General features: G+C 44.0%; 1 protein-coding gene across 1 annotated transcript; it reads left to right on the forward strand.

The window, feature by feature from the left end:
* Positions 1 to 13,650, forward strand: cyldb (cylindromatosis (turban tumor syndrome), b). Its single transcript, XM_064305168.1, has 14 exons — positions 1 to 279; positions 956 to 1,481; positions 2,485 to 2,638; positions 5,354 to 5,592; positions 6,438 to 6,606; positions 7,133 to 7,265; positions 7,404 to 7,511; positions 8,364 to 8,443; positions 8,802 to 8,868; positions 9,605 to 9,737; positions 10,517 to 10,625; positions 10,895 to 11,013; positions 11,308 to 11,512; positions 11,725 to 13,650. Exons 2-14 carry the CDS (start codon positions 957 to 959, stop codon positions 12,528 to 12,530), a joined length of 2,847 nt encoding a protein of 948 aa, XP_064161238.1. The 5' UTR covers positions 1 to 279; position 956; the 3' UTR covers positions 12,531 to 13,650.
* Positions 13,651 to 17,595: the final 3,945 nt, after the last annotated feature.

The raw sequence follows: 17,595 nt of genomic DNA on the forward strand, positions 1-17,595 counted from the left end.
TCAGATGGGTTTCGCCATTCTTGCGTTTGGAACATCCCACAAACACTAACACTACTACAGAACAATACGACTTCTAGCCTACGCACACGCCCCGAGCGCCCCTTGGAGTACATCGCTGACGTTAGTTTCAGTCAGTTCACAGATAGTTCAAATAGAACACTTCGCTTCAACTTCCTGAAACCAGCGCTTACTGTAGGTCCAACTTTTCCAGCCAAACAGATGGCAGCGCAATACCAGTAGGTGTTGGGGGAAACCGTGAAGCTATGCTGTAGGCAAACGGTAAGTAGCCTACATCCATTTATACCTCATAAAAGTGTCTACGTGTCACCTGATGACGTTTGTAACGTGGACTAACAAACGTTGGCTAACAAATTGAATTGAGCTACCCGAATATCTATATTTTTAACATTAAATGCAAAAAAGCATTAATACCACAGCTGTTGTAATCATGACCGAATAATAAGTTATATTTTAAGCACTATAACACGGAACGTGGGGGTCGGAAACCGGAATAATTTTAGAAGGAATCGCGTGCTTATGGCTATATTAGGATTTGTATTTACCAAATCAAAGATAAGTCAAAGCTGAATAGTAGCCTACTTTGAGACTATGTATATGTATACATATACTTTGTTCATTTCCTGAGTTTGCTTTACTGAAAAATGCCGTTTTAGACTACTCAAAGTCTTTTAACGTTAAACAGCTATCATACTTTTTGACGCTACATCCCCTCTACAAGATTTTTCTTCTCTTCGGAGGGTGACATGTGATTTAACTATTTAATCAGATAAGTGTAGGCTACATTGTGGCGGACTTGTCTGTAACTGACCACACAGGTTTGGAGGAGATGAGGGCGTTTTGCAAGGCACATGCTTGGTGTTTTCGCAGTAGCCTAATCGCGATTGGCGGTGACATTACTGTCTCTGAGATAACGCGGAGGATCTTCCACCGACAGGATGCCTGCTGTCACACTGCCTACTCGGAGCTTTGAGGCAACCGCACGGACGGTCCAACAGTTGAAGGTGGAGCCGCGGCTAGTGGTGGTTATGGAGCGCAAAGAGGGACGGAAGGACAGGTTCTTTATCGTCACCAGGGGAAAGGCCAGAAGCAGCCAGAAGGGGGCGTCCAAGGGCTCCATCGGCTGGTTAGAGGCAGAGACTCCGCGAGGGGAGCTCGTGTGCCAGCTGTACGGCAGCTCAGGCAGCTGTAAGGGGGCCGGGGTGGTGAAGTGCGAGGACACCTACCCGCTCTCGCGCCATCAGGCACAGCTCCTGCTCTTCGTCTTGCCCCCGCACAAGAGACTGGAGCTCCTGTGTAACCCGCAGCTGTTTGCCGCCATCTGTGACCTTGCCCAGGACGACCTGGTGATGGTGAAGCACAAGAGAGGCCTCCAGCCAGGGCTGGTCAAGAACTTAATGAAGATCGGGAGGCGGGAAAACCCCAGCGACCTGCTCATGCTGGGGTTTGAGGTGGAGCTTCTGGTAAGAAAAAAATGAGGGCGTACGCACCTCGAAAAGCTGTGCAAACCATGAGGGTAAACTGTACCCACACACTGTTGCTGCTGAACATGATCATGACAATCACACTTCGACTATACAGGTCTCCACCAGGTGCGGTACGATAAATCAGCTTCACATTCATTACTAAAAAATTACTACTTTGTGCAGGTACTAGTTCACCTTTTCTGGAGTTTTGGTGCATATCCTCATGTGATATGTTGAGTTATGCAGCAGGAGAGCAGTGTCTTGTGATTGGTTATCAGGGCTCAGCGATTGACAGCAAATGGTTTTCCTGCCCTTTGTGATGTTCAGTGCTAAATAAGAGACCAGTGTGTGGCTGCCTCTTCTGTTTATGCAAAACTAACTGGATTTAGGAATGTCCCATTACATACATTTTTATACTGTCCATCCATTTGTTTTTCTTGGAAAGTGAGTGTTCGTGTGAGTGTGTGATTATACATTTGGCATCATTCAGTCTTTGACTGTAAGGAAAGAAAATAAATCACAAAAGTATTAACCAGACATGTCATACAAGGAAATCCTCTGTTCCACTGTATTCATAGACACCAGTATAGAGAACTGCAGTTTTCACTCAACGATGTTTTCCTGTCCATTTGATTTTTCACCAGCATTGCTGCTCAGCCCTGGTTCAGGAAGGCTGTAGGTTCTGTTCAGGTGCTAAAACACTTTGTTGGATGAATCACCCTTCAAGTTGTTTAGCTTCCCTTCCCTTCACTGAGGGTGTACTTTGCTATAAGCACAATGGAAAAACCTGCTTGGTAGCTGCCATACTGCTCTCATATTAACATATTGACAATACTGATGTTACTGTGTCTGGGAAATTACACAGTATTAACAGCTTAAGGTTAACACACATCTTTCATGTAAACTGTGTAACGCCCCCATGTAGACACAGCTACCCTGAGAACATGGAGATTCACCATGGTAACCGTCAATTTCTGTTTCTCACTGAACTTTGGCATAGGACACGGATCAAAAGTCATCCCCCAAGAAACAGGCTCCACTTCCCCTTGTCAGTGCTGGGGACATCATTCAGGTGCTCCCCAATTATACCCCCAAACCCCAAAAATTCTCTACTGAGAGAGAAAGGCCGAGGGACGGAGACAGGCCGTCAGAAGGTGAGTCTGGTGTTCCTGTGCTGAAAGTGATATTTCTGTTCCATTTACTTATCTGTACAGCTTGCGCTTCCAAAACCACTTGTCTGGACCCATCAGCATGCACTTCCCAAACTGTGGGTCTGGACCCATCAGCATGCGCTTCCCAAACTGTGGGTCTGGACCCATCAGCATGCGCTTCCCAAACTGGGTCTGAACCTATCAGCTTGCGCTTCCCAAACAGAACAGCCCCCATCTACTTGCAAGACATGATTCGATCCTATGTGCCTGCTCGACCACTCCGCCCTGCAGCAGCAGGGTGCCTTGTATCCCCTCCCACCCGACCAAAGCGATCACAGAGCTTCTCCATCCTAGCTCCCCAGTGGTGGAACAAACTCCCTGTCCCTCTTCGAACCTCCCCCTCACTACCCATCTTCCGCCGTGGCCTGAAGACTCATCTCTTCAGACTATACCTAGACTAACTACCACCACGCTGTACATTTCACTCTAAATCCCCCCTTTTATGACACTTGTTACATGGTGCCCCATCCCAGCACCATCAGTATGCGCTTCTCAAACTGGGTGTGAACCCATCAGTATGCACTTCCCAAACTGGGTGTGAACCCATCAGTATGCGCTTCCCAAACTGTGGGTGTGAAGCCATCAGTATGCGCTTCCCAAACTGTGGGCCAGCTCAACTAGCGGGTTGTGAGAGGGGTTTGAGATGCTTTGTGAAATGCACAAGTGCTGTTCTGTTGTCACCAAATTCTGACTTTCTCCAGTTTTTCCCCACAACAAACAGGCCCAAAGGTACCATATTGCCTGTGTTTGTATGTGTACAGTGAGTTCCATAATGTTTGGGACAAAGCCTTTTTTTTCTTGATTCGGCTATTCAAATTCAATTTTACATTTGAATCATACAATTCACATGCAGTTAAAGTGCAGATTTTCGAAATAATTATCCCCATAATGAAGGAAAAAAACTTATAGATGAGAAACACTCTTCAGGAGGCAGGCATGGATATGTCAGTGACTACTATCCACAGAAGATTTCACAAACAGAATTAGAGAGGCTAGACTGCAAGATGCAAACCATCAGTTAGCCACAAAAACAGGATGGCCAGGTTACAGTTTACTAAGAAGTACCTAAAAGTACCTGTAGAGTTCTGGAAAAAGGTTTTGTGGACAGATAAGACCAAGATTCATTTGTATCAGAGTGATGGAAAGAGGAAAATGTGGAAGCCAAAAGGAACAGCCCAAGATCCAAAGCACCCCTCACCTGTGAAACGTGGCTGCCACTGGCTCACTTGTCTTCATTGATGATGTTACTGCTGATAGCAGCAACAGAATGAAGTCTGATTCATGTTGAGAAGCATCTTAGGTGTTGAACTTCAAGAAAATTCATTCAAACTCACTGGACAGTGCTTCATTCTACAGCAAGACAATTGTCAGAAAGACACTGTAAAAACAAGAAAGCAGTTTTGCAAAGCTGAAAATGGGAAAAATACTTGACTGGCCACCGGGTGATATCTATGGGTCACAGACTCTAAGCAGTCATTGCACGCAAAGGATATACGACAAAGTACTAAACATCACTACATTCATTTTTATAAGATTAATTTGTCCCAAATACTATGGTGCCCTAAAATGGGTATCTGTATAAAAAGTGTGTAATTTCTACATGGTGAAACCAGTGTGTATAAAAAATACCCTTGAATAAAAGCTGAGAACGTTCACTTTAACCACATGTGAATTTTTTAATTACAAATCTAAAATCATGGAGCACAGAGCCAAAACAAGAAAAAAAATGTATTTGTCTCAAACATTATGGAGCATCCTGTATGTGACAGTGCGTGAGTGTGCGTTAGTCGGTGTGAGTGGGTGAGAGTGTGTGAGGCAGTGTGCGTGAGTGTGTGTGAGTGGGTGAGAGTGTATGAGGCAGTGTGAGTGTGTGTGAGTGTGCGTGAGTGTGTGTGAGTGGGTGAGAGTGTGTGAGGCAGTGTGTGAGTGTGCGTGAGTGTGTGTGAGGCAGTGTGTGAGTGTGGGTGAGAGTGTGTGAGGCAGTGTGAGTGTGCGTGAGTGGGTGAAAGTGTGTGAGGCAGTGTGAGTGTGCGTGAGTGTGTGTGAGTGGGTGAGAGTGTGTTAGTGTGCGTGAGTGTGTGTGAGTGGGTGAGAGTGTGTTAGTGTGCGTGAGTGTGTGTGAGTGGGTGAGAGTGTGTGAGGCAGCGTGTTACTGTGAGGCAGTGTCAGGACAGCTCCTCATGTTTATATTTGGTTACATTTTCAGGCTTTTCCGGACAAATTACATCTGTAATGTTCAGAAAGCATTGTGTGTGTACATGTGTACGTGTGTGTGCCTGTGCGTGCCTGTTTGTGTGCATTCTTGTGTGCATGAATGCATCTGTCCATGTGTGTGTGAGTGCATGCACGTGTGCACATTTGTTTGTGCTTGTGTTTATGTGTGTTTGTATTTTTGTGTGAGCATTTGCGTGTTTATGTATACGCCTTTTTGTGAGCACTTGTATAAGTGTTTGTATTTGTGTGCGTGCGTGTACGCTCGTTATGCTTGTGTATATGGCGACCGTTTGCTTTTTTGCATGGAACTGGAAAAGCAGGTTGAAGGAATGCAGAGAGCGTGTGACTGTGCTGCTGCAGAGGCGCTCAGGTAAAGCCGTTTTAATGATCTCGCCTGGGTCAGGAGGGCAGACTGCTTACGTAGTTCCTCTCCCACACCCACAGGCATCAGCACACGGGCCATCTCTCGGATCCACTCGCTCCCCAATTTGAGGTCCCGCAGTAGGCAGGTGGGGGGAGGCCCTCAGAAGGTGGGCCGGGTCCCCGCCCTGCAGAGCCCCTTGGAGGTGGGGTCCATGGTGGAGGTGGAGGTGGAGGCAGAGGGCGGGGTCACAGTGTACGGGGTGATGCGGTGGATGGGGGTCCCAGAAGAGCATACAGATGACTGGGCGGGGCTGGAGCTGGTAAGCAAACCATACAGTCTAATTTCATCCTCCCCTCCCCCGTTCTCCTGTGAAATTAATGTACGAATGCGTATTTTTGCACATTGAAAATCTAACATGTCCTGTATTTCAAAATGTTATCTCTTGTTTCTGAATTTACCCTTTTCTCAGTGGTGTATAGTAGCCAATCCGGTTTTGAATGTTAAAAATGTTCTGCAGCAGCCAATGATCCTTTTGTGTGGTGAACAACCGCTGCACAGTGAGTGCAGAAATACCTGAGCACTCCAGGCACTTCTGGTCAAGCAAAACATTTTTTCCTTTGCGTGGGGCATTGGTCCCATGTTCAGCTTTTTCCATAAGTGGATCGTCTTGTGTTCTTGGCTAACTGTATAAAAGGATCAAGCTTATCCTGGCTGCCAAACTGAAAGTTTTCATAGCTTTTTTATAGTTTCACTACATTGTGACTGGCTGCTAAATTGTTTAAAATTGACTGTGAGGGGAGCTCATTCAAATCGTCCTTCAAATCCAACACTCACAACACTCAGCTTCAGCAAACCTCCCCCATCTCTCTATTTGCAATGTATCCTTCCAAGATAATCTGATGTTTAAGAACATTTTTAAATAAACAAATTTTTATAGACTCCACCCCCATTGCCTTAAAGATGTTTTCTCTAGCAGCATAACATTCATAATATGCTATAATTATACTATATATAATATACTTTTATCTTTATTCATAATGTCTTCTTTTCAGTAACATTTGAAATAAGCGATTTGTGGTATATTTTGTCAAAGTTAACCTCAGTCGTGTTTAATCCATGCAGAACTACATCAGTTAACTGCAAGGGTGTGTTCAATTCCTGCAGGACTATGAGGTGAGTGGCTGCACTGATGGGACGTTTAGAGGACAGCGTTATTTCGCCTGTGAGGGGAACAGGGCCCTGTTTGTGCCCCTGGGTGCCTGCAGGCCAGACGGAAGGTTCCAGTCCCAGCCTGCTGTGGAGGTGCCCCCCCAGTACTGTGACAAACCCTCAGGTGAGGCCAGATTCTGTACGGCTTATTTTCATGCCAATTAAAACATCAGGGATAATGGCTAAATATACATTATTTATTTACACACGGTAGTGCAGTCCGTAAGTATTTGGACAGTGACTCAATTTCAGTTGTTTTGGCTCTGCAGTCCTGCACATTGGATTTGAAATGAAACGCTAAAGTGCAGGCTGTCAGCTTTAATTTGGTGGCATTTCCATCCATATTGGGTGATGGAATTACAGCTATTTATATACATATTTTCCCCATTTTAGGGGGGCAAAAGTAATTGGACAAATAAAAACATGGTTTCAGGGGCTTTTCACCTTCAGTCTTCTCTTCAGCAACTGAAACGCATGTTCAATTGGATTCATGACAGGAGATTGACTTTTGTGTGTTATATGTCATGGCAAAAAGCACAAGCAAATTTCTCTCCTCATATTAACATAGTATAACCCAACCAGGGTGAACTACGGGGCAATCAGCAGGGTGTGGTTTCAGCGTTTTTCCCTTGTGGTTCCACTTTCATTAGACATTTCCGTGGAGGAGGAGGCTGAAGACGCCCCACCTATCCCTGAATCGGAGGCCCTGTCTCTGCTGGAGGGGCGCATGAAGGGCATCCAGGGGCACTACAACTCCTGCTACCTGGATGCTACACTCTTCAGGTGAGCCCTCAACTACCTGCAAAGCTGGGTCTACATAGACATCTGGTCACACACATCCATAAAATAAAATTCAATCAATCAGTCAATCAACCAGCCTACAGCATCAGTCAGTCCCTGACCCCACCCTTGTGTGTGCAGTCTGTTCAGCTCCTCCATGACTCTGGACAATCTGTGCCACTGCACTGCAGACACAGGGGGAGAGCTACTGCACATACTCAGGAAACGCATCATCAACCGTCTCCGCAGGTAAATGCACCTGCAATACCTGTGCGCCTCCTGCACAGTTAAACACACCTGCACCACACGTGCCCCACCTACACGGGTAGACACACCTGCACGCATATGCGCCATCTACACAGGTAAACACACCTGTACCATGTGCACCATCTGCACAGGTAAACACACCTATCATGAATAAAGCACTTGCACAGGTAAACACATGCATCGCACATTAACTGCCTGCACCGGTAAACACACATGTATTACACATGCACTCAGTTGTGCAGGTACCACATATAAACTACCCGCTCAAGCAAAGCAGGCTGGTCTGCGTGTGTCAGTGTATGTACAACAGCGTGTAGTGTGCGTGCATCTGTGTATGTGCAGTAGCGTGAAGTGTGGGTGTCTGTGCATGTACAGTACTGTGTAGTGTGCGTGCGTCTGTGTATGTACAGTAGCATGTGTGTGTGTCTGTGTATGTACAGTAGCGTGTAGTGTGCGTGCATCTGTGTATGTACAATAGCGTGTAGTGTGTGTGTGTATGTGCGTGCGTCTGTGTATGTACAGTAGCATGTAGTGTGCATGTGTGTGTATGTACAGTAGCATGTAGTGTGCATGTGTGTGTGTATGTACAGTAGTGTGTGTGTGTCTGTTTATGTACAGTAGCGTGTAGTGTGCGTGCATCTGTGTATGTACAATAGCGTGTAGTGTGTGTGTGTGTCTGTGTATGTACAATAGCGTGTAGTGTGTGTGTGTGTCTGTGTATGTACAGTAGCGTGTAATATGCGTGTGTATGTACAGCAGCGTGTAATGTGTGTGTCTGTGTATGTACAGCAGCGTGTAGCGTGTGTGTATTTAGTCACTGCTCCTCCCTCTCAGGCAAGGCTTTGTTCCGGCTGAGGGAGTGATGAGTTTCCGGAAGCAGTTGGGATGCAATTCCTTCATGACAGAGGAGAAAGGTACACTCCGCCCACCCTCCTGCCTTACCTGTGAGAGTAAAACACTGGTTTCATAATTCAGGTCAATTATTAATATGTTTTAGATATTATGACCCCATGAGTGTAGTCACTCACTGGGATGTTACTTGATTTATGTATGTAGGGAAGATCTTTAAAACAAAGCATTCAATTTATTTTGTTGTTATAGTATGTAATAATGTGGTAAGTGCTTCTTGTGAGGCAATATTGATGGCAATGTATTTTTTGCTTATTTATGAGAACAGCAGGAAGTGGAATTATTTTAACCTGAATTCATTGTTATCGATTTTATGATTTTATTCTTTGGGAAAGTCTCACGGTTTGTTTCTCCTTCCTGCAGACCCAGAAGAGTTCATCACTCTTCTTCTACAGCAAGTGCTTCACGTGGAGCCACTCCTAAAAATAAGGTCTGATCAGTCCTCCTTACACTCATCATTGCTCCTCATTGTTCCTCACTGCTCCTCACTGTACTACATCTCATCCGTCTTCTGCTCACTACACTCCTCAGCCTCTTCATTGTTCCTCACTGCTCCTCACTGCTCCTCACTGTACTACATCTCATCCGTCTTCTGCTCACTACACTCCTCACCCTCTTCATTGTTCCTCACTGCTCCTCATCCTCTTCATTGTTCCTGACTGCTCCTCATCCTCTTCATTGTTCCTCACTGCTCCTCATCCTCTTCATTGTTCCTCACTGCTCCTCATCCTCTTCATTGTTCCTCATTGTTCCTCACTGCGTCTTTTCACTCCTCTGACCTCCCACAGTGCTCATCGCGTCTCTTCATATGAGCAAATGTCTGTATTCATTAAGAAATGTATAATGAACTGAATTCACTGAGTACTGAACTGTACTGAGAACACAGTTCCTTTGCGACCGAGGGATATGAAGCTGCTTGCATGCGGCCTCCACGGATAAGCCACGCCCCTTCGACACAGTCTGAACAAAATCACATGGCTGATTTGAGTGTATTTCTCAGCGAAGTGTACTGCAGCATAGAATGCGGGTGTAGTCTCAAGTGGAACGCATAAATGAAACACAGAGTAAAAAGAGGTTTTACTTGCCTACATATACAAGTCGAGACCCCAAATTGAGAATGAAAGTAGAAAGTAGAGAAGGCATTGTTGGTATGTTTTCCGCTGCAGGTCGGGCAGCAAGACAACCCAGGATGCCTATACCTTCCAGATCATTCTGGAGAAAGAGCAGATGGGCCCCCTACCCACAGTGCAACAGCTGCTGGAATCCTCCTTCCTCTCATGTGACCTCAAGTTTGAAGAGGTGGGTTTGTCACCACAGGATGCTCCTATACAGGAAGTCTACGTTTAATGCAAGGTCGTGCTATGGCATGTCTTTCGACACAAATCCACATCCTGTGACCAAACATTAAGCCACGGCACATGTATTCACTTAATGCGTCAGTAGACAATATTTTTTAATTAAAAGAGAACAAACTGGGTGTGAATTCCATCCAGGCAACAAGCTGCTATTATTTGTGTTTGACTGCTTTTGGCTGAGGGGCCGCTTCAGGTTGCGTATCAGAGATAAGAACGCAGTATTGTTCAAAGTGTGTACTTACTAAGTGCCTCTGATATCGCATGCTTTTTTGTTGATCACTTTTTTGTTGTTTTCTTGTTCAATGTTTAAAATGTTTTATTATTTTATTCTACCCCCAGTATTTCCCAAAACCTAGCCTATACCATCTTCCATCTTCAGTTTCATTCATCATAACGTTCTGCAAGACCGCAAGTGTTGTATGTTACATTATACATTTAATATACTGTATGTATATTACATTTACTTTTTAGGCAATTAGTACCAACATACAGTCAACTTTTACGGATGGATGCCTATTGAAGCGATTCAGGCTAAGTACTTTTCTCCAGGTATAAAGGCAGTACTTCACCTGCTGAGCAGCTTCAATGTTTGGAAGAGCACACTTCCTGTACAAGAGAGAGAAGGTTTAACGCTTGGAAGAGTAGGCTCCCTGTACACACAGAGATGGCCAGAAGGTATAAAGATTGAAAGAACAGACTCATCCCTTTGTCTTTCTGACACAGGTCCCAGCCTGTTTGATGGTCCAGATGCCCAGATTTGGGAAAGGGTACAAAATGTTCCCCCAAATCCTTCCCTCTACAGAACTGGATATTACAGACCTCCTGCATAACGGTACACACTGCTGGAATTTTAGGTGTATTAGGATTTTTTTAAACTAAATGCTGCTTACAGTAGATATGAGTATAGGGTTGTTTTAAATGCAAACACAAAAATAGGTACAGTGGACATCAGGCAAGTGTATTCCGTAAGGGACAAGTGTTACAGCTGTTATTCTCAGACAGGTGCCTCATGTGTTGGGTGTAGTCCCTGTTTGAGAGGTAAGTGAGAGCTGATATTTAGTGAACACACACCCTCTCTCTCTCTCTCTCTCTCTCTCTCAGCTACTCGGGAGTGTTTCCTTTGTGGTAGGAGGGCAGAGGTGGAGTGTGTTGGGTGCTTAAGGGATCGAAAACTACAACCGGGCAGAATCAAACAGTACTGCATCACTTGCAGCACACAGGTAAAACCACACTACACTACACAATTCAGATAAAGTTACACCTGCAGCACATAGCGAAAACTATACTTAGAAAACACAGCAAAAACTACACCTGCACAACAAACCACAGCTGCAGAACACAAGCTAAAACTATACCTTCAAAATACAGCTAAAACTACAGCTGCAGAACAGCTCAAACTACACTTGTAGCATGTAGGTAAAACTACAGCAGCTACTGGCAGAAAGGATTTTGTGTAAGTTCATCGGGTTAAACTATAAGCCCTCACCCCCGTCTCATCCTCCCCCCCACCCCAGGTGCACTCCCACCCTCTGCGGCAGGACCACACCCCCAGGAAGCTGGCAGTGCCAGCGGACTTGCCTGCAGGTGACCCCACTCCTAGGCAGGTGCTGGAGCTGTTCGCTGTGCTCTGTATCAACACTAGCCACTACGTCTCCTTCGTCAAGTTTGGCCCCGCCCCCCGCTCCTGGCTCTTCTTCGACAGCATGGCAGACCGCTGTGGTGAGACACCAGGTCCCTCCCCCTCCCCCTGCCCCATTCCACCCCCGAGTCCATAGCAGTCATTCTAAACGGAGGTCAAGAATGAATGGTATTCATTCTAAACATACAACATTCAGACAGTCCTATTTACACAGCCTTTTAAGTTTTTTAAACAGACGGAGTTTGTAGTTGTGCATGCAGTCTACTACAGGATTCCTCTTTCCTCTCCTCAGGTGATGACCAGAATGGCTACAGTGTTCCAGAGGTGAAGGCATGCCCAGAAGTGGGTGACTTCCTGTCACGGCCAGAGGAGGACCTCGCTATTGACCACAGCAACACTGGTGATCTGGTGAAGAGGCTCCTGCAGGACTCCTACATGTGCCTGTATCAGCGCCTATCAGCACAGAGGGCGGTGCCAAATCACCAAACATCACCAGCACAGATAACCATGCCAAATCATCAAACATCCCCAGCACAGATAACCATACCAAATCGCCAAACATCACCAGCACAGATAACCATACCAAATCGCCAAACATCCCCAGCACAGATAACCATACCAAATCGCCAAACATCCCCAGCACAGATAACCATACCAAATCACCAAACATCCCCAGCACAGATAACCATACCAAATCCACAAACATCACCAGCACAGATAACCATACCAAATCGCCTAACATCGCCAGCACAGATAACCCTGCCAGATCACCAAATGCTTCCATCACAGGTGGCCAAGCCAAATTGCCAAATAACACCAGCACAGATAACCATGCCAAATCACAAAACATCATCAGCAAAGGTGACCTTGCCAAATCACCAAATGGCTCCATCACAGGTGACCATGCCAAATCGCCGAACATCACCGGCACAAATAACCATGTCAAATCACCAGACATCACCAGCACAGATAACAGTGCCAAATTACCAAACATTACCAGCAAAGATGACCCTGCCAGATCACCAAATTGCTCCATCACAGATGACCATACCAAATTGCCAAACATCACCGGCACAGATAACTCTCCAGTCAGTATAACCACAAACAATGTCTGCTTTTACTCTGACTTTACACGTTTCTTAACAGAAAAATAGTCCCTTTTTTCCGATGGACTTAACCAGTCCCCCTCCCAATTAAAACATGGTCCTTGGTTCTTTAACTTTGAGTAACAAATTAAAATGATTTCCTTTTCCCAATATTTAAAATATCACTAGTTCAATGCTCACTGAGATTAATGAGAAGTATTGGGTATGATTCCACAAAATAATGTTAGACTTGCTGATGTGTGCTTATAGTGATCGCTCAAAGTGAAGGTCAATCTGTTGCAACGACCACCCCCCTCCCCCGCAGCCAGGGCAGAGCGTTCCTGCGGCAATGGTGCTGTGACCTTGTGGCAACGTTGCTGCGTGTCAGCACCATCAGTCACACCACTGTTTTGGGAACTGCGTGTTTTAGCCGTGCCTGAGCTGGTCATGCCAAAGCAGATGAAGGAGACACAGATAGCAGCATGCTCACCCCCTCACGGTCAGCCAAGGCCAGCTGATCACACTCTAATCAGCATGTGTGGGGGGCAGCACGGCCATTTGTTCCACAACTCATTCACTGTAATGTGAACTTTAAATGAATTTTAACCCTTTGAAGAGATCTGTTCTCTGCACTCCTTTGCCTCCTCCTTGGCCATCCCTCTTTTCCACTGATTTGTGTCTCTGAATCTATGCTTTAGCTCAAACACTGAAACAGGGTATGCAAAAATAATGATGAAGGACAGTATGATGTTAATGTTAAAAACATGCACTATATCCACAATAATGTGACATTTTTCTTTCATTAGATGAAGACTGTTGAATAGCCCAATTATACAAATGAAGGTTAGTACAGTATTGCAGCTTGCAGGATGAAATAAAGAAGATTTAATAAGTAAAATGAAGATGACAGGAAATGTGCTGCATTCTCCCCTGCTCTTGTCATAAACCGATTACCTTCCTCTACTCAAATGATTTTATCATTTATCATTGCCAGTACACGGTCTGTCACTTGTTGATGACTGTAATTTAGCTGAGGGTTTCTGGGTATATTTAAGTGTGATTGAGTCTATGTACACTAACGATGAGAGCAACTGGATTTTTGTTGTTGAAGATTAAAAACATATACCCACTAATATCTGGAGTGAGTGTTCGTGTTCAGCTTGGCTTCACCTTACTGATCTCACCTTTCCTTTTGGGGCACTACTCGGTTCCTGGCTGATGGATTGGGAATCCCAGAGGAAATGGTTTGTTTTGGTTATTGCAGGCCGTTTGCTTGGGGATGCTGGCAGAAGCAGTTGATGTGAGGGATTTGTCCTCAAACCTAAAAGCCTTCTTTAACCTGCAGCAGTGGGGAAATTGACGGGCATTGATTAAGAGGTGTCTGTCTGTGAGGCTTGGCTGTTCTGCATGCAAGGCATTGCCTCTTCCCTCACCAGGTGGGCAGCACCTTGCAAAAGATCATGGGCGATTATGTACAGACTTTGCCCCAAATAAATAATGACTGACCATACCCCTTCATCACAGGCAGTCAGAAAGCTAAACACATAATGCTTAAGAATATAAGGCCAAAAGCCCTCCTACATATGAACTCCTTTTGTCTGTGTAAGTCTGACTGCTCTAAAGCAGGAACAGCAAAGATAATTAGCTTGTAAACTTATTGAGGGAATGTGTCTTGCACAACATAAAACATGAGAAAGATGCTGCTTGCACCACAAATCTATTACAAAATGCAACCTGCTGGGTTTCTTGATAGTGCAGCCTCAGTTTTTAACCATCTCTAGCATCGTCCTGCTCGTTTTTCACTATGTCATATCCCAGGGTCTAACATTAAATGCTAGAACACAGGAATGGAAAATCTTTACAACTATGCAGGATCTCTGTTATAAGTTAATTATGAGCTGAACTCTTAGTCATGAAACGCTTGGTCTTTGACTCTCAGTAGAATCTCAGGTGACGGCAGTGATCGTGTTTCAGAAACAGAAACCTGTACTCTTGGAATTATTTGTACTGTGGTGTCAAAGGGTGAAACCATTCCCCCCAACACACACACACACACACATACCCCTCTCTGTCCTCAGAATCAGTTCCAAATTCCTTGCATACTTGCCCAGCTACAGCAAGGTAGTTGATCACAACCATGGTCATGTTATTCTTGTAAAACAAGTTTTGTTTCACACCCCAGTGTCCTCACATGGTTTAGCAGGGGCAGGATTGCAGTTGATAAACATATCCTATTGAACTGAAGTAGAACCAAAGACACATGATTACAGCGGTCACATGAGATTCTTCTCAGTCACAGACAGAACACTGCATGAATGAGAGAGTTGAGTCCATAATTAGCTGATAACAGAGATTAATGCTGTGATAATGTACGGGTTGGGCTTTGGGGAGACATATACATTATCACCTGCCTGTCATGCGTGAGGGGGACCTGAACCTGCATCTCTTGAGCACAGCCGGTGCATCATTAGGGCCCTCTTGTGGCGGCAGATGTTTACTGCAGCTGAGTTGTTCTACAGCAGTGGTTCCCAACCTCAGCCCTGGAGTGCCCCTGTGTATGCTGGTTTTCGTTCCAACCACAACTGCAATACCAAAATTTTAACAAGTTGTGCATTTTTCTTAATTAGGTTCTTTTTATGTTTAGAGGGATTATTAACCCACTTAAGCCACATCAAAAATAGCCATAAACAATGAAGTTACCATGTTCATATTGTGCTTATTGTGCTTTATTGCAAACAATTACACAGAAGAGGTAACAAACTTTTTTGACCAATTGAAAGACTGAGATTAATCAATAGCTTATTGAACATGTAGCGGAACATGTTTAATTTTCTGAAATTTATTGATACAATGCAGGTTTGGCTCGTTATCATTTGCTTTGTCTTTAAACTCTTCATTATCTTCCAGATGATTAGTTTTAGTGGCCAGGTGTCCACACTTTGACCAATTAGAAGCCTATTGACTCACTTCAGTCTTTAATTTGATCAGTTAAAAATAATTTACCTTTTAATGTCATTGTTTGCAATATAGCACAATAAGCACAGTGTGAACATGGGGATTTTATTCTTCATGGAATGCTTAGCTATTTCTGACATAATGTGGTTGAAGAGGGTAAATTAAGCACATAATTAAGGAAAATTTACAACTTGTTATAATTCTGGAATTGCATTTGTGGTTGGAACAAAAACCAGCATACACAGGGGTACTCCAGGACCGAGGTTGGGACCCACTGTTCTACAGTACTTCTGCTCACACACATGGCTGATGAGACAGGCCTGGGGCAAAGCTGTGGGCCTACAGGAAATGGAATCCTGTATCCCTCTGTCTTAGGAAAATATTAATCTATTTTCTTTGTGAATTTTTGTTTGTAATTTAATGGGAATCTATATATATTTCTATATTAAAATATTAGCATATGTGCCTTTCTGCAGCATTGGGCTATTAACTTTAGCTGCCTAACCCTTGAAGCCTTGACCAAGTCCAAACACTTTAATTTATGTCATTCATAGTAAATGAAAAATGACTGAATTCATGCCTATGTGTCTTTCAGCTAGAACGTATGTGTGTTTGCATGTATTTATGTGTCTCTCATAGCCCACATTTATATGCATTACTATTATCACTTACTCATAACAAAAAATAAATCATATCTGAAGAAAACATGTTTTAAAATTACAAAAAGGCCAAGTCACTCTCACACACACAAAGCACTGTGTGCTTTAATTCATTAATTCCAACTTGTAAATCTAGGCCTGCTATTAAAAGTGTTGATGTCTAAAAATTCCTACTTAACGGGTATTGTTTCTTTCTAATAAAAAACGTCAATTTACTTTGGCCAGTCTTAAAAAGCCTCACACAAATTAAAAATTATACTGGTTTCAAGTACATTCTACACATGTTAATTGAATTTCCAAGTGACTGGCCAAATGGTTTGCAACAATGGGATATGTCCATAGAGGCAAAACAAAAAACTACCTCATGAAGAAACGAATTGTAAAGCCAGAATACTTAATCCAGAAAGGATGTGATACTTCAGATCATTTAAATGTAGGGTATATGGGTGTCCGGCCTGGGACCTAGAAAATTTTAAACAATGGGAGCTAGAGTGAAAGACGCAAAAATATAATACAAAACAAACTTCACATACGTGTCCTCAGTGGTTGGTCTCCAGAACCAATAAATTGAATTGTTCGATTCGGTTTCATCGCTTGCTTTTTCGCTACTTTTCGCTGATATTCCCTGCAGTCAAAATGTTGCTATTGGTGGAACTGCAATTGAACTTCCACATTTCCTTTCATGCTCAAGATACATTAGAGGTTAATATATTGAAACGATGACTCCAGTAATTTGCACAAGGACCTAAACATAAATAAATTGCATGGCTGGAGATTGTTTTGTCTATGTCACCACTGTCAGCACTGTTATCAAAATTTATCAGACAAGGACAATAATTTTTTTATTTAAAATTTTCTTTAGTAAGAGTTAGGTTGGCTACTACTCACTCATTTTCGTCTGGAAAAGAATGGGAAAAGCCTAAATAAAGTGAACGCCCACTCTGTAAGATGATTGGGTTTCCATTTTGTGACTCTAGGACGCTGTCGGATCCTACCAGTATAATTTACAATGTGATATCGGCCCCCAAACGGAGCCATCTGGACTCTGGGATTTAATGGTGAGGCCTATTCCGGGAACAGGTGAGTCCACGAGTGATAAGGGCTTGAGGGGGTATACGGGTATACACAAGGGTGAAATAAGACTATAATACTTCCGGAATCACCCAATACGTGACACATTGCTGTGAGACGGAGTTGCAGCCTTACTCAAATTTATATGACGAGAGAAAGAGGCGAGTCATCCACTATGGAGGACCAGAAAAAAGCTCTAATTATACATAAATAAATTAATAAACAGCTAGATATATACCGGCATGTTGGTCCTCTATACATCCACAACCTGAACCACAGAACCGTATACGAACGTATATAGGTTCTAATTCAGTCCTGTGACCTGAACCGGGAACGTAGGAACTGTAAATTGCCAGACGGTGCACCGAGGAGTGTTTCCAACATATATATATA

The sequence above is a fragment of the Anguilla rostrata genome, chromosome 13, assembly GCF_018555375.3.
Source record: "Anguilla rostrata isolate EN2019 chromosome 13, ASM1855537v3, whole genome shotgun sequence".
Taxonomy (NCBI): domain Eukaryota; kingdom Metazoa; phylum Chordata; class Actinopteri; order Anguilliformes; family Anguillidae; genus Anguilla; species Anguilla rostrata.